This window comes from Pseudorasbora parva, chromosome 18 (genome assembly GCF_024679245.1).
Source record: "Pseudorasbora parva isolate DD20220531a chromosome 18, ASM2467924v1, whole genome shotgun sequence".
Taxonomy (NCBI): Eukaryota; Metazoa; Chordata; class Actinopteri; order Cypriniformes; family Gobionidae; genus Pseudorasbora; species Pseudorasbora parva.
In genome coordinates this window covers 17,013,535-17,040,608 of record NC_090189.1, presented here as the reverse complement: position 1 = coordinate 17,040,608, position 27,074 = coordinate 17,013,535, and the positions used below count along the sequence as shown (strand labels likewise).

Here is a 27,074-nt window from a genome sequence, read left to right as displayed (position 1 = left end):
AATATAATAAATATATATATATATATATATATATATATATATATATATATATATATATATATATATATATATATATATATATATATATATATATATATATATATATGTACAGTTTGCAATTATTTTGTTTTAAATGGGGGGCGGGAAAAAAAATCATATCGAATCGTAAATCGAGTTTTTTAAAGCTACACTGTGTAATATTTTCCCCCATCTAGTGGTGTAAAGGTATATGACAATCCCCTGAATATTAGTTTCGGTTCCTCTCAATTCTAATTTCGTTTTAAATTCTACGGTGGCCGATTTAGTCGAAGATTAACATGACTTCCAGTTCGACCTCGTTCATGACTGCCATCGAGTGTTAAAACGCGAAAAGCGAAGCTTGAATTTATGGGTCCCTCTTTGGCTAATGTACTTTCAAGATGGAGGGGCAACATAGCGACCGGCATTCGAACCCTCACCCGTATGTATTTTCAATGGCATATTATAAACTTACGAGAATACTTTATTACTTGAAAGAAGTAAATATACATTAATGAGCACATATATTTTTGAAAGAACTAAGTGTTTTTAGCTAAGAATAAACTAAAAAAGTTACACAGTGAAGCTTTAAAGGGAGGGAAAAAAAATTGCCCAGCCCTAATTGTTAGTTTCGCTCATTCCGGTTGCGTGTTCTCAAAACGGCAACCTGCGTGAGCATCGAGTCTGAGGAGGAGTATTTTGAATAATATTTTGAATTTGGACTGCAGTACCCATTTCAACCACTAGTTGTCATTCTTACATTCAGCACCTTTAACTTCAGACAGCTGCCAACTAGACCAGCTGAAGACCAGCTTTAACTAATTAAATACTAGTTTGGTCAGATTGGAGGACCATACAAGACTAGAAAACATACTGTAATTAGGTGACTGTAATTTTGAGTAAAAGTCGAAGAGCATTGCGGGCTTACAGTGTACTCTCTGGTATTCCATGCATACAAAAACAGTACATACTATGTTTAATTTACATACTATGCTATACATAGGTTGTATGCTATTTCGAGCACAGTGACTGTGTCTACTGCACAGGAGAAGACCATGGAGAGTGTCAGAAATGCACTTCCCTGACTGTAGAGCACTGCATGTACTATTACGTCCTTTTCATTCAGTGGTTTCTCTCCTTACCATATCCATTTTCATCACTACTCAGCCAGCTAACCTTCCCAGAGACTAGCCGCCCTTGCCGTCATGGCACTTGGCGAGTGCTGAGTGTGAATTAGACATGACAGGGTCACTGCCGCCCAGAGTCTTATCCCTCAAGAGAGAAAAGACAGACTACAGAATAAAATTTGATACACACATAAACACAAATACCAATTTGTCCATCAGTGACTTGTTTCCTTCCTCTTGTGTCTATATGTTGATAATGTTTAAGGCAGAAAACCTAACCACATTAGTCTAAACAAGAGCCATCTGTTCTATCTTTCCCTTAAGTCAAGGTACTGCACCTGACAACACAAAGAAATAAGTTGATGACGACTACACAGACAACTTTTACAGCTCAAGAAATGCGAGTGCGAGTCCTTGAAAAGTCAACATGGGATCAGAATTGACAATAAGTGTGACAATATAACAATTAAGCAAACTCGTATTTGGTCTGACCCCCATTCTGCCATGTAACGCCCACTTTTCATAACCCAGTCAAGATCCTCCCTACATTTGTTTTCATTAATATCCCATCTGAACTATATCACATTACCGAAGTAAAATATTTTGCACATTTCATGTTGAATTATGTTGATCCATGGGCTCCAAACTCTTTGTACAATGGTATTGTTTCCTATTTATTGTACTTTAACTGTGATGAAAAATATTTTGTGGTAATCAACATTATGCAACAAATGTTGTCAATTGAGCTTAACGTTTATTGAATGCAAAACGCTCCTTTAATGTTTGTATTTCAAGTAATTTGAATGGAATAGACTACATAATCAGCAGATAACTACATGTGCATAAACATATTACTGAATTCAAATGAAGCGGCCTCTCAGTCTGCAGTCTATTTCAAAACAGACCACATAATAAATATGGCATTAAGCACTGGTCTCTAATTTAATTTCCTCTCAAATTTGGCAGCACAGCTGCATTAGTTCACTATGATCAATATGAAGATGTCTGCACTGCAAAAAAAAATCATTTTACCGTCTTTATTTCAAATTACATCATGCAGGAACATTAAAAAAAAAAAAAATTGTAGATAGATCCTGTTCCATTATTTATTGTTTCATAGACAGTAATTACTGTCAGACGACTTTGATGTGGTGAAAGCACTGCTCCTTCCCTTCCTGTTTCCCTTCCCTGCTAGCCGCCATTCTATAATTATTCAAAGGATAACTGTGATTAATTTGATTAAACAGTGCATGCTATGAATTAAAAAGAGAAAAATATACATTTTCAGTCATTTGGTTTGGTCTCATAGTAGTTCATTTTTGACCACAGTGGTTAAACTCCAGTCTTCACTTCTTCTCCTTGAATAATATTATGTCTTGTCTTTAAATAGGACATTTTTGCGGTATGCCACATACCTATTCAACTCTGGTAGACCCCATGAGTGCATTCAAACAAAGCACATTTGGAAATCATTATGATTTAGCCTCTGAATGGAGCTAATGGATGGGAAACAGGATTTAGGGGGTTTACAGAGAAGCTGATGAACATATTCAGAGAATTCAGTTCATTAGTCTTGGCTGAAAGCAGCAAGCACACTCGTGCAATCATAGTTCACTGTAGGCGCACATCCTAAGTGCTCACTGAGTGTGGTATCCCGAGCCAAACCAGAGAGTTTACACAACCTTAAACGAGCAATCTACAGAGTGCTAAACACCACCTCTCTGAATTTAAAGCATGTTCTGATGATAGTAAAGACAACCACAATGTACACACACAGGAGGAGTTTCACTTTGAGTTTGTGGGGGACAAAAGCCACATCTGAAGAGGGAATGTATTCCACTGGAAGGTGTATTCACACCACGGGATCAAGGTTTGGTTGGTTAGCATAGCTGCTGGAAGTTGCTGATGTTGTGCAAGATGAAAAAAACAACCACCCCCAGTTTCTGTTGAAGCCAATATGGAAGGGACTTAAACTGCAGTTCATTCAACTGGCCACTAGGGACAGGCTCCAGAAGGGAGCAGAACCTCATTGAGCCCCATGTTAATGCCCAACTTAACAGCAGAAAAAAACTTGTTCACAGACTGGAACAATTTGTGGTTTTGGTCTATACGGCTAATTTTGCCCTTCATGACAACTCTGAGGGGAGTGAATTTTTTTATAACTCATTTGTTTACATTATATTAAGCCTTAAAATTCTGCATAATTAAGTAGTGGCCACTTTGATTGACTGGTGGATAGCCACTTATCCGCTGTCTGTTAGTCATCGCATCACCTCAGCTGCGTCCACGTCCCGCCTCTTTGCCCATTTTCTGTTATCCGGGAATGACATGTCATGACAACTTGCTAAGATGGCAATGGCCAGCTCGTCTCTACTTTACGCTTCAAACCTGCTCTGCAGAATCCTATAGGTGACGTCATGGCTTCTAGCTAATCAAACATAGTTCATGCTTGCAGTGGCCAGATTTCAATAATTAAATCCCCCAAATCCGAGCTTTTCTGTTAAAAGAACTATTCGATTCCAGTGTTTTATATGTTGTTCCAAACCTGTATGAGTTTCTTTGTTCTGCTGAACACAAAAGAAGATATTTTGAAGATTGTTTGTAACAAAGCAGATAGAGCAACCATTGACTACCATAGTATACCATACCATTTTCCCCCACTATGGTAATGATTGCTCTATCTCCTTTTTTACAAACATTCTTCAAAATATCTTCTTTTGTTTGTCATACAGGTTTGGAACAACTTGAAAGAGAGTAAATTATGACAGAGTTTTCATTTTTGGGTGAACTATGCCTTTAAAAATGTATTTTAAATGAGTGTAAGATGATGAAAAATGGGAGGAATAAGCATGCATAATTGAAAATGCAATTTTTAAATCCAATCTAATTAAATAATACTAATAAATGGAGTAAATCATCCATGGATAAATATCTCTAATATCGGTATAAACATTGCATTCGGTTGTAAAGTTACTTAAAGCTACTTAAAGCTACTGATACTAATGTAGCATTTTTAGATTATTTTAAACCTTCTATTATTGAGTATCCAACAAATCAAAGCAATGTATCCACAACAGAAACGGACTCTAAAACAAGTTTTTCATATCTTCACTATGCAATAGCCATCTACTCTCTTAGCCCAAGTTCAGGTGATGTCAGAGTATGCATCCCGCAGTATGGTAAGATTGCGTGGAGGGTGGGCACTCATGCATGAAGGATAGTTCGGGCTTTCTGGCGTGATCTTCTGCCTCATGGATTGGCCGCATGATTCTCTCCCTCCCATCTCAGTGCAAGCCTGCATGGTGAGCTGTCAAAGTTTATTACAGTCACACACTTTCACGATCAATAGATCGTCCCGAGACATATGAGGAAGGATGGTGAGAGTGGAAGAGAAGTACACAGAAAAAGGACACATGGGGCAGAGAGATCAAGGGTAGAGGATGTAGTGATAATTTGTTTGAGCCCCTTTTGCAGCATGAATTACAAGACATGCAATCTCTGAGCGTATAGAATAGAAGTGCATAGTCAGCCACACTCTCAAAGTTTTAGAGACACATTAATGAGCCATTAAAAACATCGCTCCAATGTGCTGCAGACAAATCAACCGGTTAATGTTGGATTGGGCTAGTGAACCCCTAAATGACTCCTTTCAAAAAAGGGCATAGATTACACCCGATGGCATAAACATGGGGACAAAATCTGCTCTGTATTTATGACAAATATCATAAGCTTTTGATTCCAAACAGAGCAACAATCTTTTCTACAAGCACTGGCAGAGAGTCAAACGTTCTTTCTAAACCATGAAAAGGTCCAAGGGTGTGCCAAAGCTTCCACACGCCTTCATCTGGGGTTTTGTTTAGTTGCCAATCTGATTCTTTTGGCAGATGACTGTGTCACTTATGAGACAGCAGGATTTGTGTGGCTATGAGGCAGATGGAGAGATTCAGAGAGCTGCTAAACAGGAAAATGAGCTGACAAAGCACGTTGAAGTCAAGCCCGGTCTAGACTGCAATCAACAAATCTTTGTGAAATTATAGCCTGCTAAGTCTTCAGCACATGGCATGAGACAGCCAATGAGGATGATGAAAAGATCAGCTAATTATATGAATGGATATATACATTCCCTCATTTAGAGTGTATGTAGACTGTGCCAGTTAAGATTGTGACACTGAAGAAGAGTAACGGCTGATTTTCAATCATAGGGAAAAAAATACATTATAACATCTATTAAAATAGAAAAGTGTATTTTTTGTATTTTTAATAATATTGCACATTATTACTGTTTTACCATATTTTTTAATAAATGAATGCAGCCTTGGTGAGCATAAGAGACTTCATCCTTCCAAAAACAAAATCGTAATCATTCCAAACTTGGTAAGACAATTAGCTTTTTTCTGTATTATATATACATATATAATATAAAAATCAGATTTTCCTTTGGATTTCAGATTTTGTCCCCAAAGTACAGCAAAAACCCACACACACCCACACTCTTCATCTGGGCTTTGGCATAAATTGACATGTATATCTATAGGCCACAAATAATTGTTTCCCCTATTGGATCACTGCACCCACAACATGTATGTCTGGTCAATTATTCAGTGAGGGACTAGTGGTTTTTTCCAGCACCTGAGAGATTGCAAGACAACTCAAATCTATCTGCTTCAGCAGTCTGACAGTCTGCATCTCGTCGTAAACTGTAGCCCCCTCAACAAATCCCCCCATGTTTAAAAAAAAATATTTAGAACGCAAAAAACAGCCTCTCAATAAAAGGATGTTATTACATTTAATATAGTGCACGAATCGTTGATGATGCTTTATGTTTATGTGCCTTTTGTGGGGCACTGGGGCTTAACAATAACACAGAATATTATACGCACAGTATCGAATTTGGATCGCCCTGTGGCCCTGTCTAACCAATACTCGATCCGGCAAATAATGGCGGATTGGAGTCGATACCGATATTGAGTATCGGATTAGTGCATCCCTACTCAAAACCACAGACCACATGTAACCACACCAGTCCAGGACCTCCACATCCAGCATATTCACATCCAATATCATCTGAGACCAGCCAATCGGCTGCTGCTGAAACAATTGGTTTGCATAACCAAAGAATTTCAGCACAAAACATCAGAAACCGTCTCAGGGAAGCTCATCTACATGCTTGTCGTCCTCATCTAGGTCTCGACCTGACTGCAGTTTGTCGTCGTTACCAACTTGAGTGGGCAAATGCACAAATTTGATGCCGTCTGGCACTTTGGAGAGGTGTTCTCCTGGTTTTCACTGAACATGGCAGATGGCAGACAGCGTGTATGGTATTGTGTGGGTGAGCGGTTTGCTGTTGTCACCGTTATGGATCAAGTGGCCCACAGTGGTGGTGGGGTGATGGTTTGGGCAGGCGTATGTTAAAGACAACGAACACAGGTGATACCGTGACAAGATCCTGAGGCCCATTGTGTGTTTAATGGATGAATACACTTTTTGGGGCTTCAAATTTTGGGCTGTCACTCACTGCTGTTATAAAGCTTGGAAGAGCCAGGACAAAAACTCAGATTGTATTCATCTGAAAGAAGAATGTCATATACACCTAGGATGGCTTAAGGGTAAGTAAACCATTAGGGTAATTTTAAATTTTGGGTGAACTATCCCTTTATTACACTAACAATACACCCTTAAAATACTGATATGTACTCTTTAGAGATAGGTAAGGAAGTCTTCCTCTGTCTAAGGGTGCCTTCGGTTAGTGGAGCTAGATTGTTTATTATGTATTTTGGGAAATTTTGAAAAGATAAGTTTAAATTTAAGCAGGAAACCAGCTAATTCGATTTCCGAAAACTATCAAAGCCTCACGATTTTACCTCTGTTATTGCAAGGCACTATCCCCATTAAAATCAATGGATTCATATCATCCCCTCTAAAGACTCTAAAAGGTCTGAACGTCGTGTCCATCTGACATACAGCAGCTCAGGGTGGAGCGTGAAGCTACTAATGCCTCACAGAAAACACTCTCTGGCTTTTGCAACAGCAGTGGCCTACATTCCAAAGCCCTGTGCCAGCCCTGTTGCAAAATCAATACTCAACAGCCTCTCTTAACAAACACTCCGGCTCTTCCCAGTGGTATGAGAGCTCCTCAGCCTGCCAAACCTCTGTCAGACTCATATTTATGCGTTGAGATTGAATTCAGCATTTTCCCTGCTCTCTATTTTCTCTTTCCTTTTTGTCCTGATGGATAAAATCCGTGGCTGTAGTTTGGTAGTCGAGCCAAACATCTCTGCCTGCGGTCCAGCATTTACAAAAAAAAAACCCAGTGAGGATCAGCCTGTCCACCCTTGAAATGTTAAACCTGTGGTTAGTTAGGTGGCTACACACAAAACACAGCTATATTAGAAAAAAACAGCTCATTTCAGGGCACATAAATGAATAAGAGCATATATTTATTGCTCAAAAGAGCAACAGCGGTTCGCCAACTTATATTTGCTATTCAGCCGAGTCCAAGATAGTGCATTTACGGTTCCTACCGGGAGTGAAACCTGCACAGAAAGATTTAGTATACCAGAAGAATGACCTTTACAAAGTCCAAGTAAAAACCAGCTCAGTCACCGTCCAGTGGCACAAACCAACTTTAAAATGCCAACAATCACTTGCTGGAAAATACATCATTGCTTATGACATAGCTTCATGCATGAATGCTCAAGTACTGTACCATTTATCAAATGGTTTAGAACATTTCCAAGAAGCACTTTAATCCAGCTGCAATTATCACAAACATTCGCACATTTAGAGTGCAACAAAGTGCTTAATTATATAATTAAATGCAGATGTTATAATTGTAATGGAGTTATGCAATATGACTGCAGCATTAACCAATATTTTTTATTAATTCTCATTTTCTTCAAGTAAAATCCTACCATTGGATGAATATTCTGGGTTAAATACAAGTTATGGTCTAACGAAAGCATAAAGTTGGCACAACTACCTCATTTCCTTCATATTTTTTTCTTTTTTCCGAGGTTACAGTACACTACAGTACACAAGAAAAGAGAATGGCGCCAACAATTGGATCGTTTAAAAGCAAAAATGTGAAGCTTATAATAATAAACAAACATTATTATTCTGTTAAAACCTGAAATGTAAAGCTGTTTAAATAATTTTTACAGTAGGTATGTTGCCATAGTAATAATAGATATAAAACTTTACCTATAAAAGGTTAGCAAGTTAGCAAAAAAAATGTCAATCTAAATTGCACTAGTCAGAATATGAGTCTGATACTGCTCTATTGGGCTGTGATTATTGGCCGTGTTTTCACCAAACCAGGAAAGACCTCAATAGGATAGACCTACAACCAATCAGAGCAATGGAGTATAGACCTACAACCAAGGAGTAATGTGTAAGTGGAGTAAGTGACATGTTGAGCAACGCACAGTTGTCAATAGAACTCAACTGCACGCACGCTGGAAGAAGTAGAACAGGAAGATAAGCATAAACGATCTTTAAACGATTTTACCAACACGATCATAATTTTTTTGAGAAATAGTAAAGGTGAATGCATATACGAACAAGTTCTCCATTTAGTATACGAGTTCAACTCAAGCGCTCTTTGGTGACGTGGATTAAATTACTGTTGATCATCAGTCCATCATCATATAAAGCCCGCCCTGAAAATTTGATTGGTCCGAACAGCTCTGGTTCGAACATAGTTACTCCACAACGGATCAAGTCCAGACCGAATTTCCCGACCTGTTAAGGACAGAGCTAAGTTTGGCTGGCATCCAGGCTAGTTAACATTATATTTTTAAAAATATTTAGTATTATAACATTTAAGGGCCCATTCATTTCCATTGTTAATTTTGGCTTAGTAGAAATTCTTGTTCGGTAATCAACATCGTGCCACAAAATGCTATCAACTCTGCTTAACTCCTGGACTGGGAATATTCCTTTATGCCCTGAATGCTCTAGGCAGGATAATTAAGTGCAATAAAAAACCCATTGAAAACCAATCTAACATATCACAGCATTTAAGACTTACCCATGTGTATATCAAGGCAGAAGGGATCCATGAGGAACAGCTACAGCTGATAGATGGTATGTCTGAGAGATGAAGGGAGCTACGCCAGCCTGCAGTGATCTCTTTAGAGAGCTCTCCTCCTGACATGTACCTAGGACAAAAAAAGGTTTCTTTGAGGCTCCTCTTAGAAACTCACATCCATGAAGTACCTTTCTCCCCCCCTCCGAGCGGTCATTTAAAGAATAGACTGTCCCCTGCTGCCGATCAATCTGTTAAGAACTCTCCATTCTCTCTGAATTAGGAAATCCTGGCTTTCTTCCATTGGAAAGCTATCGAGAGTGAGCACTGCAGGATGGATTTCCAAAACAAGACTTTCTCATGCCAAGTGGCACCTCTGTGTACAATTGAATTCCAGTAAGGTTTGTTTCTCTGTTTGTTTTACAGCAATGCACTGGTGCTGCACGTCTACACCTCGCAACCTAAGATTTCAAGAGCAGGAAATCTGATTAAATCCGACATGCTCTTGCCATTCAAGCAGCATTTTTAATTACTAAGAAAACAAAAATATATATATAATGAACTACAATGATGTGAAGTCTATAGGAGTAAATATAGATTAGCCATTTAAACAACATAAATGGGAATTAGGTCTGAGAAGCTCCAGTATACTAGTACTAGTAATATATAAACTATATTTTCTATGAATAACTACTAAAATTTTGGTCTATTCCTCAAACAAAGCTATTATAAGGCTTCATAGGACAGAATTTATAATATGAATCATATGTTAAGGCCACTTTTAAGGATTTTTTTGTTTTCATATTGAACAATATTAACTTTTTGGGTGAACCATTTTGGGAGAACAACAGGACATTAATACTCTAAACAGAAGTATTCTAAATAAAATAATGCATTTAAACACAGCATATATAAAGACAGAGAGGAAAAGAAACAGATTTACTTAACATTTGAAGAACTAATAGCTAAATAGACGCGCATGAAGGACCAAAAATCAAGTTGGCCAATGCAAAAGAAAAAAATCAATTCCAAACCAACCATGAATCCAGAAAAGCACTCAAAATATCCATAAGAGAGTACATTTGCTGCATAATATTTCAACCTCCAAATGAGGCAATTAACTAAATCGTCTTGTCTTGACAACGTAATAAGGCAAGTGGGAGGAATGGCAGAGCAGGGATGCTCACAGCCGGCCTGACCCCGGTCCAGGCACTGCTCTTTACACAAGAACCCTTCAGTCACCGGCCGTGTGACCACACTCACCAATGAAGAGGGCAAACGGACCACTTTAATAACCAGAAGTTAGAGAGAGAAAAAGACATATTCAACCATCTATCATCATCACGCAGCAGAAGAAAATGGAGGAGAGAATTTGGTTTTGTGTTAGTTATCACATGACTCAGCACTCATTTTGGCAACTGCGTTTCTGGTTTACCATTCTAATTCGTTATTGTGCAACAGTGACTTTGTGGCTTATCTTCAGGTCCAGATTTTTTGAGCAATTTCATATTGATTTTGAGAGAAAATCCTGCTTATTCATAATTCACTTCCTGTGTGTCCACTAACTGGAAGGCAGTAGCGGCTCCTTACCGTAAATATACGTTGGGCAGATTCTGGGTCTTAGCGCTAGTTTATGATAAACATTTTGTAAGCTTTATATTCTAATTGCTAAATACATGCAGACACACTTTTGGCAGAATTCTAATGTCCTTTGTGTTACTCAGCATGAGGGTGGTGCTCTAATAATGAGAGACTTTACACACGGCCAATGCATAGACTGCAGTCTTAGAATTGCCTTAATGTATACATTTCCTCTGAAGTGATTCCAAGGACAAAATGGCGCGAATTTCGTCACAGGAGTACGCGCATACTGAACCCAGATTTCTGTAACAAGCTGAACATGCACATTACATTTTTTGCCTGTATTTACATTGGTTGTAACTTGTGGCGAAAGATTGTATGTGTACGTGATGCATATGTACATGTATGAGTCCAAAGAAGTAGACTTTGCATGGCTGTGCATTCGACTGTGAATGTAGTATTCTTCTAGCTTTAGAGGTGACCTAGCCTGAGGTCGTCATACTCAGATTCTAGTCAGAATAGGAGTCTGATACTTCTCCGTTGGGCTGTGATTATTGGGGTGCGTTTCAACAGAACCAGGAAAGAAAATGCCTCCGTACTCAATTGGATAGGCCTATACAACAAATCAGAGCAATGGAGTAAATGAAGCATGTTGAGCGATGCATAGTAGTAGTGGGAGTTTGGATCATTTTACGGACTCAGATCATTGAATCTTATTCAGCACAATGAACTAGCGTTACGAATCAGCGTATTGATTCATAATTCGGATCGCGTGTCAAACTGCCAAACTGTTGAAATCACGTGATATCGGTGAGCCTAATCCTGAATCGATAAGCTGATTCATAACCGAATAATTTGAATCTTTGTTTTGAAATCGGTCCATCACTATACAAGCGTTATTTCGCTTTTTATGCGCAAAAACTATTCTCGTCGCTTCTCTTGTAGCGCCACTGTAGTGAGATGGGCTTTGTAACGACGTCTTTAGTGCCTATTATGGGTCTTGAGAGAGAAAATGACACTGAGGTCAATGAAGGCCTTTTCTGAGCCATCAGATTTCAACAAAAATATCTTCATTTGTGTTCAGAAGATGAACGGAGGTCTTACGGGTGTCGAACGACATTAGGGTAAGTCATTATTGACAGAATTTTCATTTTTTGGTGAACTAACGTTTTAATATGTCACATGTTAAATTCCCAAACACATCTAGTACTTATGCAAAATTATAATTTGATAGTTGTCATATTTTTATTGTGTTTTTGCTATATAATGTATAGAACATTGGTCAGCAGTTGTCATTTTAAATGGTGATATATACATAACATCAAAATATCAACATAGCTGAAGTGGACTGATATCGTCTTGGTTTGGAGCGAGGTTTACGTAAGGTAACCTGAAAAAAATGCCTCTCAATTAGGGCACACTGCAGTTTCATTTTTCACCACAGATTTGCATCGGAAATTTTTGGGCCGCTGGAGAGGACTCAAAGACCAACAACCCAGCTTAGTGTCATGATGTACCTGCTGAATCCATGTGTTAAATTTTAATATATCCTGCTCACTTTACGACTTGAAATAGTCTAGATAATCCGAAAAAAATATTTGTTGCAGAATGTTGAACACATTTACAATTTATTATTAGTTTAGTGTATATAGAGGCCTGTGTTTGGATGAACAGTTCAGAAGGTCCAAATGTGTTTTTCTTAAATATCAAATAACCATAAGAGGTGTTCACGTGTCACCTGAAGGCTGTGTAGGTACAGTATCCATCAGTTTCATCTGCATAACATGATAACCACAATCATAAATACAATCATGTTGCTTTATATACTGCATGGTTTCAAACTTCTTCTTTACTTTAGCATTACTGCATTTTTGTCTTTGCTAAAATGTTACGTTCTGGTCTTAATTCAGTCAAAGAGGTCCATTAGAGACATTTCAGTATCTTGAGTGGTTTGTTGACATCGTTTGCTGATTTGACCTTTTATGAACGACCCACATAATATTAATTTTAATTTAATTTAAGAGTGGATGCTCCTGCATTTACAGTATGTACCCAAAAGTAATGGAAAAGGGGAAAACAACCCAAGTATCTTTGTTGACTGTTATTTGCAATAGCTCGCAATGCCCCCTGAAATTACATTATTTTTCGTCTTCGGAATTTTAAAAGGGTTGAAATTGACAAAAGACTCTCAGAGTGCTGCTGCACAGAAAGCAAATGAAAAACAAGCTAAAGCAAGAACTATTTTTATATTTTCTAAAGGAAATGTTGCTAGGGTGTTCTGACCAACTGCAGTCTGATTGATGTGTATACACGCCTGATTGATCTGTACAGTCAGAAATGTCTACAATTGCATCGTCTAGATCTGTAAGCCTGACATCCTAAAACAATTTTAGTTAGACCAAAGCATTTACATGACAAAAAAACAAACAAAAAAAAAACATCCTGCTTAATTTTTTTTTTTCTAAAGAAATTAATACTTTGAGAAAGGATGCATTAAATTAATTTAAAAAAAATGCAAAGTTACAAAAACTCACAAAACCAGTTATAAGGGTCAATTGTTTTAGATCAACTGAAATCTGAATAAATAAGCAATTGATGTATGGTTTGTTAGGATAAGACAATATTAGTCCAAGATACAACTATTTGAAAATCTAGAAATAATAATAATAATAATAATAATAATAATAATAATAATAATAATAATAATAATAATAATAATTTTTATATATATTTACGGCAGGACATTTACAAAATATCTTTATGGAACAAGATCTTTATTTTTTTATACTGTTGTCTGAGGTCAACTAATGACCTTTGTGTGTTTTTTACATTCAAAAACATCATAATGAATAAGTAATAGGCTAATTTTTACACTGGTTTTGAGGCTCTCTCCTGAACACTCGGTTTTGATAGGCTTGCCACACTGAAGACTTGGAAGTAAACGCCTACGGCTAGGATTGGATAAGATTTATAGATTTATATAGTCTTCAGCTCTCCTGTCAGTTCACATGCAGGAGGGGTTGTTTAGAAAGGGGCAACCGGAATAATTCTCTGACAGGGCTCCCAAAACGTATTTATCAAAAAAACACAATGATTTATTTCTCACCCACACACGATTGATTGGGATATTATTTTTTGTACTTGGCATGCAGTGGAATTTTAGAGCCTATACGTCAGAGTCTGATCCCGAATCGCAATGAACCCCCGAATAAAGGATTCTGTGACAGCGTGCTAAGGTATGTTCTGTTAGACACATACACATAATCAAAACGATCTATAACAATGCAATACTATCACATTAAAAAAACATGTTTTACACCATTCCTGTCGGATCCAATATAGAAGGCACATTATTGTGTTTTAATCTCTATATGTCTGAAAATCCAGTGTTGACCTGAGTTTTATTTACAAACAATTCCGCAGTGAAATGAAGCAAACGAGGCACAGCGCAATATCTTGCTATTTTTGGCATGTTTATTGCTAGCGCAATCCGTTTAGTTCCACGAGTCGGTGGGTGGGGCTACAGAAGCAGGCATACATATTTATCTTTTGAGGCAGTGTTTCCCCGTTCTATTACATCATTGATTAGTATATAGTTGAGAGCTCTCGTTTTCTCGGCCTGATGTCAATAACAGCTTTTCTTTGAATAACAAGGAAGTTTTCAGCTCCGAAACGAACAGGATATTCTTATATCCCAATTAACTTTTATATATATGAAATGCTCCAGGGAAAGTTGATTTCTCAATTCATCAATCCTTTAATGTCTTAATGATTTTTGGCATAAAAAGAAAAATCGATAATTTTGACCCATACAGTGTAATATATAGCAGCACAACTGTTTATAAGATTGATTAAACTGATTTCTGGAGCACCCAATCAGTATATTAGAAAAAAAATTGTAGGATCGTCGGACACTGAAGACTGGAGTGATGATGCTGAAAAATCATCTTTACCCTCCCAGGAATAAATGCAGCTTTGCTAAGTATAAGAGACTTCTTTCAAAAGCCTTAAAAAATCGTCCAGACTCTAAACGTATAAATCCCGAACAATATTGTAAATAAAATATACAATTTCCAAGGTCAAACCAAATTTCTGTTTTAGTTTGACTGAAACTGAACTTATAAAATGCATGATGTAAACATACTAACAAAAAAAGAACAGAAAAGTACACCCGAAAGGTGTCCTGTCTGTCACAGCAGAGGTGTGAAGTGGGAGACTGTGAAATTGTCCAACTTTAATTAAAACTCTTGGTCTGTTAGGGGCCCATCTGAGACCCCTGGCACATGTGCACTGACCCAGGATATGAGCCTGGATAAACAAATCACATAACGAAAAAATAATAATTTGCATCACTGATTTCTCTACAAGTAATGCTGTTTGCTTCTTCTCTGCTGTATAGGCATCGAGAGCCTTTGACACTGTTGAGGGGAAATAAATGTCCAGTAAAGCTTGTTTTATAACAATGCTTTAGGATTTTTCATCCATCAAAATGGGAAAGTGTGACTGATTGTCAAAGCCTGAACACGGTGGTCACTGTTCAAAGTAAAGTTTTGTGCACATTCGTGTTTGGAGATCCATCAAGCATGTTTGAACAGATCAAACTGAAGATAATCAGATGTGAATAACATGCCAGCAATGTGGCGTTGTGCGTGGGTGTGCAGATTTGCTTTGGTGTTTCGCGTTTAGTTTCTGCTACAGAACAGACATGTCGACCTCGTTGCTTTAAAGCTCTTGCTGTATCGGCCAGGAGAAAGACAAAAAAATATATTTTTTGTTTTCTACAACAAAAGTGACAGAGAAGGAGGCCTGGTCAAACGTGGCCTCCTGGAGAACCGGATGTTTGAGAAAGACAATATCGTTGGCCTTGTGATCGAAGGCTGCCTCGTCAGAGAGAAAAAGAGAGGGAGAAGTGAAGAAACCACATCTGTTTTCACTCAAAACAATCAGCATCGACACTGCAAGCAGCTTTCTAAAGCCTGCAGAGGGATGGCTCAGACCAGCAAATGTAGACATTCTTTGCTTGAGTTTCAACACAGATTGAATGTAATGCAATCGGAGTTGGAATCTCAATCAGTCAAGATGCCCAAACCAAAGGAGGCTGTTAAGTAGATTTCACCATGGGGCACATGAGAATGAATGGAGCCCAGCTTGATGGATGAGAATATGAGGATTGAATTTTACACACTCTGGATTTAGCAGCTGGATCATTTTCTGGAATAGGACAACACTGGTGATGAAACGAAAAATCTTAAACCCAATATATATGAAAAATCTTAAACCCAAAGGGTGTATGTGTGTTTTATTATAATATGTCCATTTTTACTTTATTGCAATGCAGGTTGGAGGCAACAACCCAAAATTGTCCTCATAGAATGAGAAACCTACTTTTATGCTGCTACTGTATAGACTACTGGAAGTCTGCTGAGCCACAGCCTTTTAAATTATTTGAGAAACACTCTCTCTTTAAAGCTGAATTATTTACCTCTATTTTATGAAGAATCTAGCCAGCTGGTCTTCCATTAGTCAGCTCATTACATGGACCATCATAAATGCGAGTGTGTGTTGACTTCGGTCCTAACACTGACCACCTCAATTAAGTCAGCCCTGAGCTCGTGTTCCAAATGGAATGAGGGCTGGCTGTCCTTATGCAGAGGTGGAACACTTGTCATCCGGTGCACGTGTTTGGACCCAGTGGCCTTCGCGAAGATGACAGCAATCCAGGCCTGACCATGAGGAACAGTCTGTTTTTCTGAAAACAGCACCTGGTGGGTGATGAATGAGACGGAATACTCTGCTTAAAATCTCAGATTGATTGCTACTACCACAACACACAGACTCTTACAGATATTGAATCATATTATTATATTACATAAAAACTTACAACAAAAATGACAAAATATTATAACTTATACTTATGTTACTTATTAATATACAATTATAAATATGCAATATAATTATTAAAATACTCAAACAAGGTTTAGGCCAACAAACAGCTGCCCTATTGATTTCATAGTATCGGTTTCCATACCATGGAACTCAATGGGGACCATCACTTGGTTGGTTAATGACATTCTCAAGCATCATATTTCATGTTCAGGAGAAGATAGAAATTCATACAGGTTTGGAACAATTTGAGTGAGTAAACAATTACATTTTGTTTGGGGGGGGGGGGGGGAACTAATAAATGTGATGAATATTTGAGTTATACATAAATTAAACAAGTAAAACAATATATAACATTTCTGAGAATAATTATAGGAATCACAATTAAATCTAATTTGTTTCAGTCCCAATATATTTTAACTGGTTGAATATCACTTGTTCCACAGCTAGCAATATTTAAACCGTTTTCATACACTTTAAATTATTAAAACATATCTGTTTTCACAATAAACAGATTAATGTTCATTCTTAACAATAATGAATACATTAATTTAGAAAATAAAATAGATGCAAATACTAAAACTATGACATGATTTATTTTCTGAGAGCTCTAAATAATTATATATTAAAAATATTATAAAATGATCCTACATTCATGCGTGTGCTGTTCAGAATCTCAAAAAGAATACTTAAACAGAGATGTTGCTTTGTGTGCAGAAAGCAGTGATCTAATGACTTATAATCTATCTGCCGATTTATCTTGGACTGAATTTTTTTTATAATTTTTTTTTTTATAGCACAAGGCAACGTTCTCCAGTCTCTCCACGGATACGTGCTGACTTTGAATTTTGCCTAACCGTGTTTTTCATCAAATGCTGCCAATGGAGGTATCTCACTAGGTTTTGGAACAGAGCTAAATAAACCAAAGCATTATCATCCACCTTCAGCTCAGTTTGTGCCCATGAAGCCGAATGATAGTCCCTGCCAAACAAATAGGTGCACTGTATGTTTTTCTCATTTACTGAGTATCTGGCATGTGAATGAAAGAACGTGTGTATGTGGAGCATGAGGACACTTTAGTCCCTGCTGAGAGCACCCTGTCACTGAAGCATGGCTAGTTTAGCCCCTCTCAGCTCCGCTGGCAGAAAAGCCAATGAGACGAATGGACAGAACAGATCAAAGGCGCCCTGGCTGTGGGACTGAAATCCACTTTACTGTAAGGCATCTCAGTAAAATAGGATTCATATTTTCCACAAGGCCCCAGTTCCCTCACTCTCCTCCCACATATAAGAAAAGAGGTGAAGAGCAAATGGAGAATATAAGGTGGAAATTGAAAGTGGACGAGTGTCTGTGAGAAGACTGTGCAAACACATTCTTTCACACATCATTTCTTGTAATTGATTAGCAATTCGCTCATCTGTTCTGTTTTCAATTTCACAGCAAATCTATGGGACAGCTGAACCAGTCTGAGCCATTATCATTTTCATTTTTCACTTTAATCACACCAGCGACTGCAAACTCAAAGCGAAAACGTCCACAGAAGAATTTCCACATTTACTGTACCTCCCAATCACAGGTGGAGCTCATTTGTTACTAGTCATTGCCTTGTACAAATCACTTTTGAAAATTGGTATATTGTGTCATATTTTTTTGATTAGAAACATACACAGAGAGTGGGATTCACAGTGTGGGTCAAATGGACCAAAATCTATGCTGGCTGAAAATTTACTGGCCATAAATATTTTATTAACACTTTACAATAGGATGCTTTAGTTAACTAGCATTAGCTTACAATGAGCAATACATTTGTTGCAGTTGTTTGATTTTAATAATGTATTAGTAAAGGTGAAAATTTATTAATTAATGCTTTGGAATAAATTTTCTAAACATCGGTGTCAATGAAGGCCTGTCTGAGCAATCGGATTTCAACAAAAATATCTTCATTTGTGTTCCGAAGGAAACGGAGGTCTTACAGGTGTCGAACGATAGGGTAAGTAATTAATGAGAGAATTTTCATTTTTGGGTGAACTAACCCTTTAAATCAAACAGCTAATAATGTTATTACACAAACCATGTTCCCGATCACCATCTCAGAGTCAAACAGCTGTCTTCTAAAAATCAGAATCCTTAGAAATGCTTTGAACATCATAGACAAGTCAGTGGAGAAAGAATACATAATTCATCCACTACTATATTGCTAAATGTACCCGATTTTTCATATCAACAGAAAAATATACCAGGATTACTTGGCTTCTCTTGAGACTCCTCTTAGAATGGTCAGTTTATGATATGCTAATGATATGTTTTATATTATACAGGTCCTTCTCAAAAAATTAGCATATTGTGATAAAGTTCATTATTTTCCATAATGTAATTATAAAAATTAAACTTTCATATATTTTAGATTCATTGCACACCAACAGAAATATTTCAGGTCTTTTATTGTTTTAATACTGATGACTTTGGCATACAGCTCAAAATTCCCCCAAAAATCTCAAAAAATTAGCATATTTCATCTGACCAATAAAAGAAAAGTGTTTTTAATACAAAAAAAGTCAACCTTCAAATAATTATGTTCAGTTATACACTCAAAACTTGGTCGGGAATCCTTTTGCAGAAATGACTGCTTCAATGCGGCGTGGCATGGAGGCGATCAGCCTGTGGCACTGCTGAGGTGTTATGGAGGCCCAGGATGCTTCGATAGCAGCCTTAAGCTCATTCAGAGTGTTGGGTCTTGTGTCTCTCAACTTTCTCTTCACAATATCCCACAGATTCTCTATGGGGTTCAGGTCAGGAGAGTTGGCAGGCCAATTGAGCACAGTAATACCATGGTCAGTAAACCATTTACCAGTGGTTTTGGCACTGTAAACAGGTACCAGGTCATGCTGAAAAACGAAATCTTCATCTACATAAAGCTATTCAGCAGATGGAAGCATGAAGTGCTCCATAATCTCCTGATAGCTAGCTGCATTGACCCTGCCCTTGATAAAACACAGTGGACCAACACCAGCAGCTGACATGGCACCCCAGACCATCACTGACTGTGGGTACTTGACACTGGACTTCAGGCATTTTGGCATTTCCGTCTCCCCAGTCTTCCTCCAGACTCTGGCACCTTGATTTCCGAATGACACGCAAAATTTGCTTTCATCCAAAAAAAGTACTTTGGACCACTGAGCAACAGTCCAGTGCTGCTTCTCTGTCGCCCAAAGTGGCTTGACCTGGGGAATGCGGCACCTGTAGCCCATTTCCTACACACGCCTGTGTACGGTGGCTCTGGATGTTTCTACTCCAGACTCAGTCCACTGCTTCCGCAGGTCCCCCAAGGTCTGGAATCAGTCCTTCACCACAATCTTCCTCAGGGTCCGGTCACCTCTTCTCATTGTGCAGCATTTTTTGCCACACTTTTTCCTTCTCACAGACTTCCCACTGAGGTGCCTTGATACAGCACTCTGGGAACAGCCTATTCATTCAGAAATGTCTTTCTGTGTCTTACCCTCTCGCTTGAGGGTGTCAATGATGGCCTTCTGGACAGGGTCGGGTCGGCAGTCTTACCCATGATTGCGGTTTTGAGTAATGAACCAGGCTGGGAGTTTTTAAAAGCCTCAGGAATCTTTTGCAGGTGTTTAGAGTTAATTAGTTGATTCAGATGATTAGGTTAATGAGCTGTATGCCAAAATCCTCAGTATTAAAACAATAAAAGACCTGAAATATTTCAGTTGGTGTGCAATGAATCTAAAATAAATGAAAGTTTAATTTTTATCATTACATTATGGAAAATAATGAACTATCAGAATATATATATATATATATATATATATATATATATATATATATATATATATATATATATATATATATATATATATATATATATATTGTGATATATAACAGGTTAACAGGTAAATATATATATATATAACAGGGAATTTTACTATCACAATATATATATATATATATATATATATATATATATATATATATATATATATATATATATATATATATATATATATATATATATATATATATATATATATATATATATATTGTGATAGTAAAATTCCCTGTTATATATATATTTACCTGTTATAGCTTGGCGATTGGATCAATGGTATATCCACTCCACTGAAAATCATTTTGCTTGAAACTGATTGCGCTTTACCTTGCTCTGCAATGATACTTCAAACCTGTCCCCCATTGGCTCAGTAACTCCTCTCAGAGTGACAGATGTCTCACACCCAAGGACGGACGTCTAATGACAGTGAAAACCCACCCAGGCACCTCTTCAGCCCCACTCCAACTTATCAAATTCACAGTATGAGTGATTTGGGTAGCGGTGAGTTGAATTTACAAACTAGCACTTAAAGGCTGCAGTGCGTAGTAACGCACCTTGAGTAGACCATTCATCATGCAACTGCCTCGCTGCATACTGCCTACATGGACAGCTGCCTTCTATAGCAAGTTAACTGTTATGGAACATCATATGTGACTGATTTGGAATATATATCGGCAGTAACTCATACAAATAACAAACACATAGTTCAGGGGAAAGTCGAATCACACTTAATTTGAATATGGGTGATGTGAGAGAAAAATCTAATAATCAAGAACATACAGATAAAGCCGTCAGGGTAGAACATTTTAAAAAATAATTTAGGAGATTTTTTTAAAATTATTAATATATATATATATATATATATATATATATATATATATATATATATATATATATATATATATATATATTGTTTCTACAAAGATAATGCTGTAAACTATATAGGGAGCCCTTACTTACACATTATAATATTAAAGGTAAAGCGCCTAAACTAGTAGCCTAAATTCGGTTGATATTTATTGTTAGATATAATAATCAACACTCACTTTTTAGGCTAAATCTAATTTTCATTCCCCCCCCCCCCCCCCTCCCAATTCATTGTTGAAATATAGGCTAATAATTTATACACAATGGCTGTTATTTTCATCACAGATTTATTTAAACATACAATAAATAAACAAGACATCAATAGCAGGTTCCGTTAAATATAATAAATATTGGCTAATATAGTGCATATATTTAGCAAAAGAGTTTGTTTCTCTAGTAAACTAACAGCTGTGAATGATTTGAAATGAATGTGATGCTACGTGACATTGTTTAAAAGCTGTTTTGTTGTCTTTCCACAATTGAAACAGATTGAGCGGTTACATGACATATGATACATTTCAGTAAGTTGTAATGTATCCTCAACATACCTTAAGAGATATTAATTCTTGTTTATTCTTTAGGAAGAGATGATCGCGTTAACTCCCGCGCCACCGCTTGAACTGCTTGAACTGAACTGAAGTTTTGACTGATGACAAGTCAAAACTTGTCTGGGGATCACCAGACCAAGCTTAATTTAAGATTGACATTGGTCTGGGGAGTCTGCAATGCATTTTCTACTGCACAAGAGGCGTGATCAACGAGCATTATTCAAATGACTCTGTACACAATTAGATAGTCCTACAACCAATCAGACCACAAGAGGTGTTCAACAGACATCGATCCATTCTTCCCTATCCATCGTGTTAAACCTGCCTATAGCACACAGGTGTATAAGCCAGGCTTTGATTGGTTCCTGCAAAAGTGTAACAGGAGCAGTAGAAATTAATGTACAGGTTTCCAGACTGAGTTGCAGGGCGTAATGAAATCGTCGGCAGATCAGGCTGGGTTTACCCAGTCTACGTCAAAATGGGATTTATCGTTTGAATTTCGTAGTAAAATGGACTGAATACATAATATGTTTGTGTGGGATTAAAGTATGTTCCACGCTTAAAACAAGCCGAATGTTAACTGTTAAAGATTGCATTCGGAACCGTTTGCTACAAAACAAAAGCATTGTAGCCAGGGATGGAAATTAGCACCCGCCACCAGCCAAATGCGGGTGATTTTGAGTTGTGGCGGGTAAACTCGCTTCACCTACCGGCCACCGTGGCGGGTAAATAAAAATAGCATACTGTTTCCCCTCTTTATAAACTGTGTTCAGTGCATGCGAGTGCGGCCGTATGTCCGAATATGACCAGTCGTTTTCGCCGTCATTACCCGGATGTAGTGCCAGAAGACGCGAATAATAACTCACGCTCGCGCTGAGAGAAGATCCGTCACTGTCATCCGGAAGCGCGCACCCGTCTCACAGCGCGCAAATATTGAGTTCTCTTTCAAGTCTTGTGCTTAAACGGACAAACTCACACAAAAAGTATGCCAACATGTTCATCTTGATGAGTATTCTAGCAGACATAGTCTGAATATGCCTTAAGTGAACTTTATACAGTCGTGAAAGATGACGCATATCCTTCTATTAGGTCTTAAAGGGGCAGTAGCTTTTACTGCTGTCTGTTTAATGTCAAATAAACGATAAGGACATCACTCACTGCTCTTGATTGAATAGCTTTTGTAAGTTTAATAAGGAATAATCTTTCATTTAAACAGTTAAATATGCAGTTATTTTACATTTGATTACTTTATTACATTACTGTACCTTTCTGCAGGCCAGTAGACCTGTGCATTATTATTTAATGTACACATGAGTGAGGTCAAGTTAAACATTTTACTTTGAATTTTATTTTATACAGTTTGATGTTGCAATGTGCTAAATAAATATTTGCATAATTTGTAATTGATTTATTATTTGAAACTTTAATATTAATTAATGCAATTGCAATGCCTTGATTTTTAGTAAAGTTACACAGTCATAGCATTAGCCATAAATGCAATGGATAATTGGCATAATTTCTTTTAGTGCTTCGGTTTCAGCCAATAATTTTTATTTTGGTGCATCCCTACTGACAATGTTCTGCTCGGTATGTCGTCAACACGCTTCAGGAGATGCCAAAACTAGTAGTTTCATTGTTAGTACTAAAAACCTAAAACTGGAAGCCATAAAAGACCACGAATCATCCAAATGCCACATCCAGGTTACACATTGTCGGTTAAAAACAAGAAAGTGGCTGGTAAAAACATTGAGTGGCTGTTAGATTTTGAAATCCACAGCCACAGTGGCCGGTGGACAAAAAAGTTAATTTCCATCCCTGATTGTAGCCTACCAAAACAGTTCGGTACGAATACGTGTACCATTATATATATATATATATATATATATATATATATATATATATATATATATATATATATATATATATATATATATATATATATATATATATATATATATATATATATATATATATATATATATATATATACTTTATATATATAACCAACTTTATATTAGGTGGCCTTAATTACTATGTACTTACATCAAAAAATAAGTACAATGTACTTACTGTGTTCCAATTGTATTGCAAAGCACCTTTGCTGATATTGAGGTGGGGTATGGGTAGAGTTAGGGACAGGTGTGGTGATATAGGTCAGTTTAAGGGTAGGGTTAGCTGTAAGGGAAGTGCCAACTGTGTAATTACAAATGTAACTACAGAAATTCATTACAGACGTAATTACACGCAGGTATTTTTTCAAATGTAAGTATAATGTAAAAACATGTATGTACACAATAAGTCCTTTGTATTAAATTATTATTACAATGTTAGTACATAGTAGTATAGGCCAGCTCATATAAAGTGGGTCCATATATATAATAAAATGAATAACTCTTTAGGCCTCATCCACCATCTTGGATTTTTTTTATAGTGCTTGTCGCAGTGCACTCTTGTATTGCCTTCAAAAGATGCATACTTTACAATAATAATACAAAAACTTAATTGAGATATATTACAGGTGTTCCAGAAAGTTGTAAAACAATACAATATTTGCATGCACTATCATTCAAATGTTTACATTTTTCTTTTCTTTTTTTAAAGAAAATAATCAATCCACAAAGATCAGAAATTATAAACTTTTTTTTTTTATTTTTTTTTTTACAAAAAATAAATAAATGCTGTTCTTTTGAACTTTTTTTGAAAAAGAATCCCAGGGGAAAACATGTTCTTTACAAAACGTTAGGGTTCAAATATCTATAAGCTAGTTGCTTATTAGAATGCATATTACTAAGATATTGGCTGTTTATTAATACTTATAAAGCGCATATTAAAGCCTTATTCTGCATGACCATATTCTACATCCTTTAATCCTACTCCATACAACTACCTTACTAACTATTAATAAGCAGAAATGAGGAGTTTATTGAGGGAAAAGTCGTAGTTAAGTTAGTTAATAGTGAGAATTGGACCCTAATCTAAAGTGTGACCAAAATGTATCACGGTTTCATGAAAATAATAAGCAGCACAACTGCTTTCAGCATTGAGAATAATAAGAAATGTTTCTTGAGAAACAATTCAGCCTATTAGAATCATTTCTAAAGAATCATGTGACACTGACGATTGGAGTAATGATGCTGAAAATTCAGCTTTACCGTCACAATGAATAAAAGCAAGACAAAATAAATGAATAGAGTTCTCTTGCTTATCTTGCCATCTTTAATTTCAGCCTGGCAAAAAGCAGCATGTCTTTTTTCAACATCATGACTTTTATTAGTCATGGGCTATTTGCTGCTTAGTCACAGTTTATTAAATGAAAAAAATAAGTATTCTGCTAAGAAAAAGTACTGTCTAAAAAGGCAATAACAAGGCAATAACAAGACTTATTGCAGTATTTGTTTTATTATTAACGACTATATCATTTTAGTTCAAGAAATAACACCCATGATGCTAGTTAGAACCAGCCAAAAATTATATTTCCTAAATTATTATCCATACATAAAGTGCATGCTTTCTCTTTCATTCTCACTTTGATGAAAGAGAGAAAGTTACTAAATGAAGGGTTGTTATATCTAAACCGAGAGGAGGCAGTTAAAAGCCCAAAATGACATTGATGGGGGGAAAATGCCATAAAAGAAAACAGAATAGAGGATGAATAAATCTTTATCTATGATTACAGGTATACTGTAATATTGCTGGCTAACTGCAATATTCCTGTATACAGAGCAAAGTGCAACCTTTCTATCCATCTGCTACGTATAATAATAAACTCTCAGCACTTTTGAGGCCATGTAGTCTATTTATTGGGTCCTGATCTAACCTCAGTGCGGTAAATGTGAAGCGAACTTTGCTTTCTCTCTTGTGCCACGGGTAATGGATGTCTAGAGCCTTTTTTTCTAAAACTTTAACAGCTGACAAAGTGCAGTTAATCTTTCATTTCCCTTAGAGGCACATCACAGACAGCCTATTGGATGTCTGCTTTAGAGAAGATATAATGAGATACAAATGAGTCTCTGGACTCTCTCTTCTTTCTTGCTCTGCAGGTGTCTGCTCTTGTTTGATGGCCAAAGACTGACGCATGGGTGTGTCAACAAACAATTAATAAAAATTCAAAGGCAAAATAAGAATGCATCCCAGAGAATAGATTGTTGTATGCTGACTGTAACAATGATAAACCTATGTAAACGAAATGGAAATCAAACAATATGACTACAACAATGACATTTTTGTAATGTCTATTCAGTGATTTACTTATTTGCCACACGTCAGACTGCCAATTTCATGCAATTAATTTAAAGGGGTAGTTCACCCAAAAATGTATATCCTGTCATTATTTACTCACCTTCATGTTGTTCCAAACCTGTTTTTTTTTCTGTAGAATACAAGAAAATATTTTAAAGAATGTTGGTAAGCAGTTGATGGACAGCATTGACTTCAATAGTATTAGTTTTTCAAAGGGTTCATCCTTGTGATGTTGAATTTTAACAACATGAGTGACTAAATTATGACAAAATTTTGGGGTGAACTTGACTCTAGATAGATGGATGGATGGATGGATGGATGGATGGATGGATGGATGGATGGATGGATGGATGGATGGATGGATGGATGGATGGATGGATGGATGGATGGATGGATGGATGGATGGATGGATGGATGGATGGATGGATTATAGCGTACATTGTTGGACATGATGGAATAGTCATCAAGTCTCTTGTTGAGCATTAAAATGCTTATCCACGCAGTTTTAAATTTGCACATGGTATGGTACTCATTAAATTTTTTAATGAAATCCATCACTTTAAGAATTAATAGATCTGTTAATCTAATATATTATTACATAATTCTCTGCTATTTATTATGTAGTTGTATATCAACAGAATTACACAAAGTGATGGAAAGAAACATGACTCATGCTCTCAGGTTCCCGCCATTTGCTTTGAATGATTGAGCCATTCTCCCTGACGGAAAACTACAGAGCCTTGCAGAGTGGGGGTCTGAATTAAATTCATCTCTTTTGTGAACAGGCCTGACATTATCCCTTATTTTTGTTCATCTAAACTCCGATTTTGAATAACAGCAATAAAAACACATCTATCACTGGGTTTCCATTGTGTGAGATTATTTGTCAGAATCTTTTATCCTGAATGCAGTGCAAATTGAGCGCATACTCCCTGGATCAATCTGCC

At 36.8% G+C, this 27,074-nt stretch overlaps 1 protein-coding gene across 5 annotated transcripts in view; it reads right to left on the bottom strand.

Annotated features, from left to right (window-relative positions):
- Positions 1-27,074, bottom strand: part of rxraa (retinoid X receptor, alpha a) — a 244,571-nt gene that overhangs the window by 181,252 nt on the left and 36,245 nt on the right. For 3 of the 5 annotated variants that reach the window (XM_067424623.1, XM_067424626.1, XM_067424625.1), the window contains one exon: positions 9,175-9,304. In XM_067424623.1, coding sequence (XP_067280724.1) covers positions 9,175-9,205 — 31 coding nt within the window. In that variant the 5' untranslated portion in view covers positions 9,206-9,304. Of the gene's footprint in view, positions 1-9,174; positions 9,305-16,234; positions 16,515-27,074 lie in introns of all 5 variants that reach the window. The other 2 variants (XM_067424622.1, XM_067424628.1) reach the window with 1 other exon arrangement.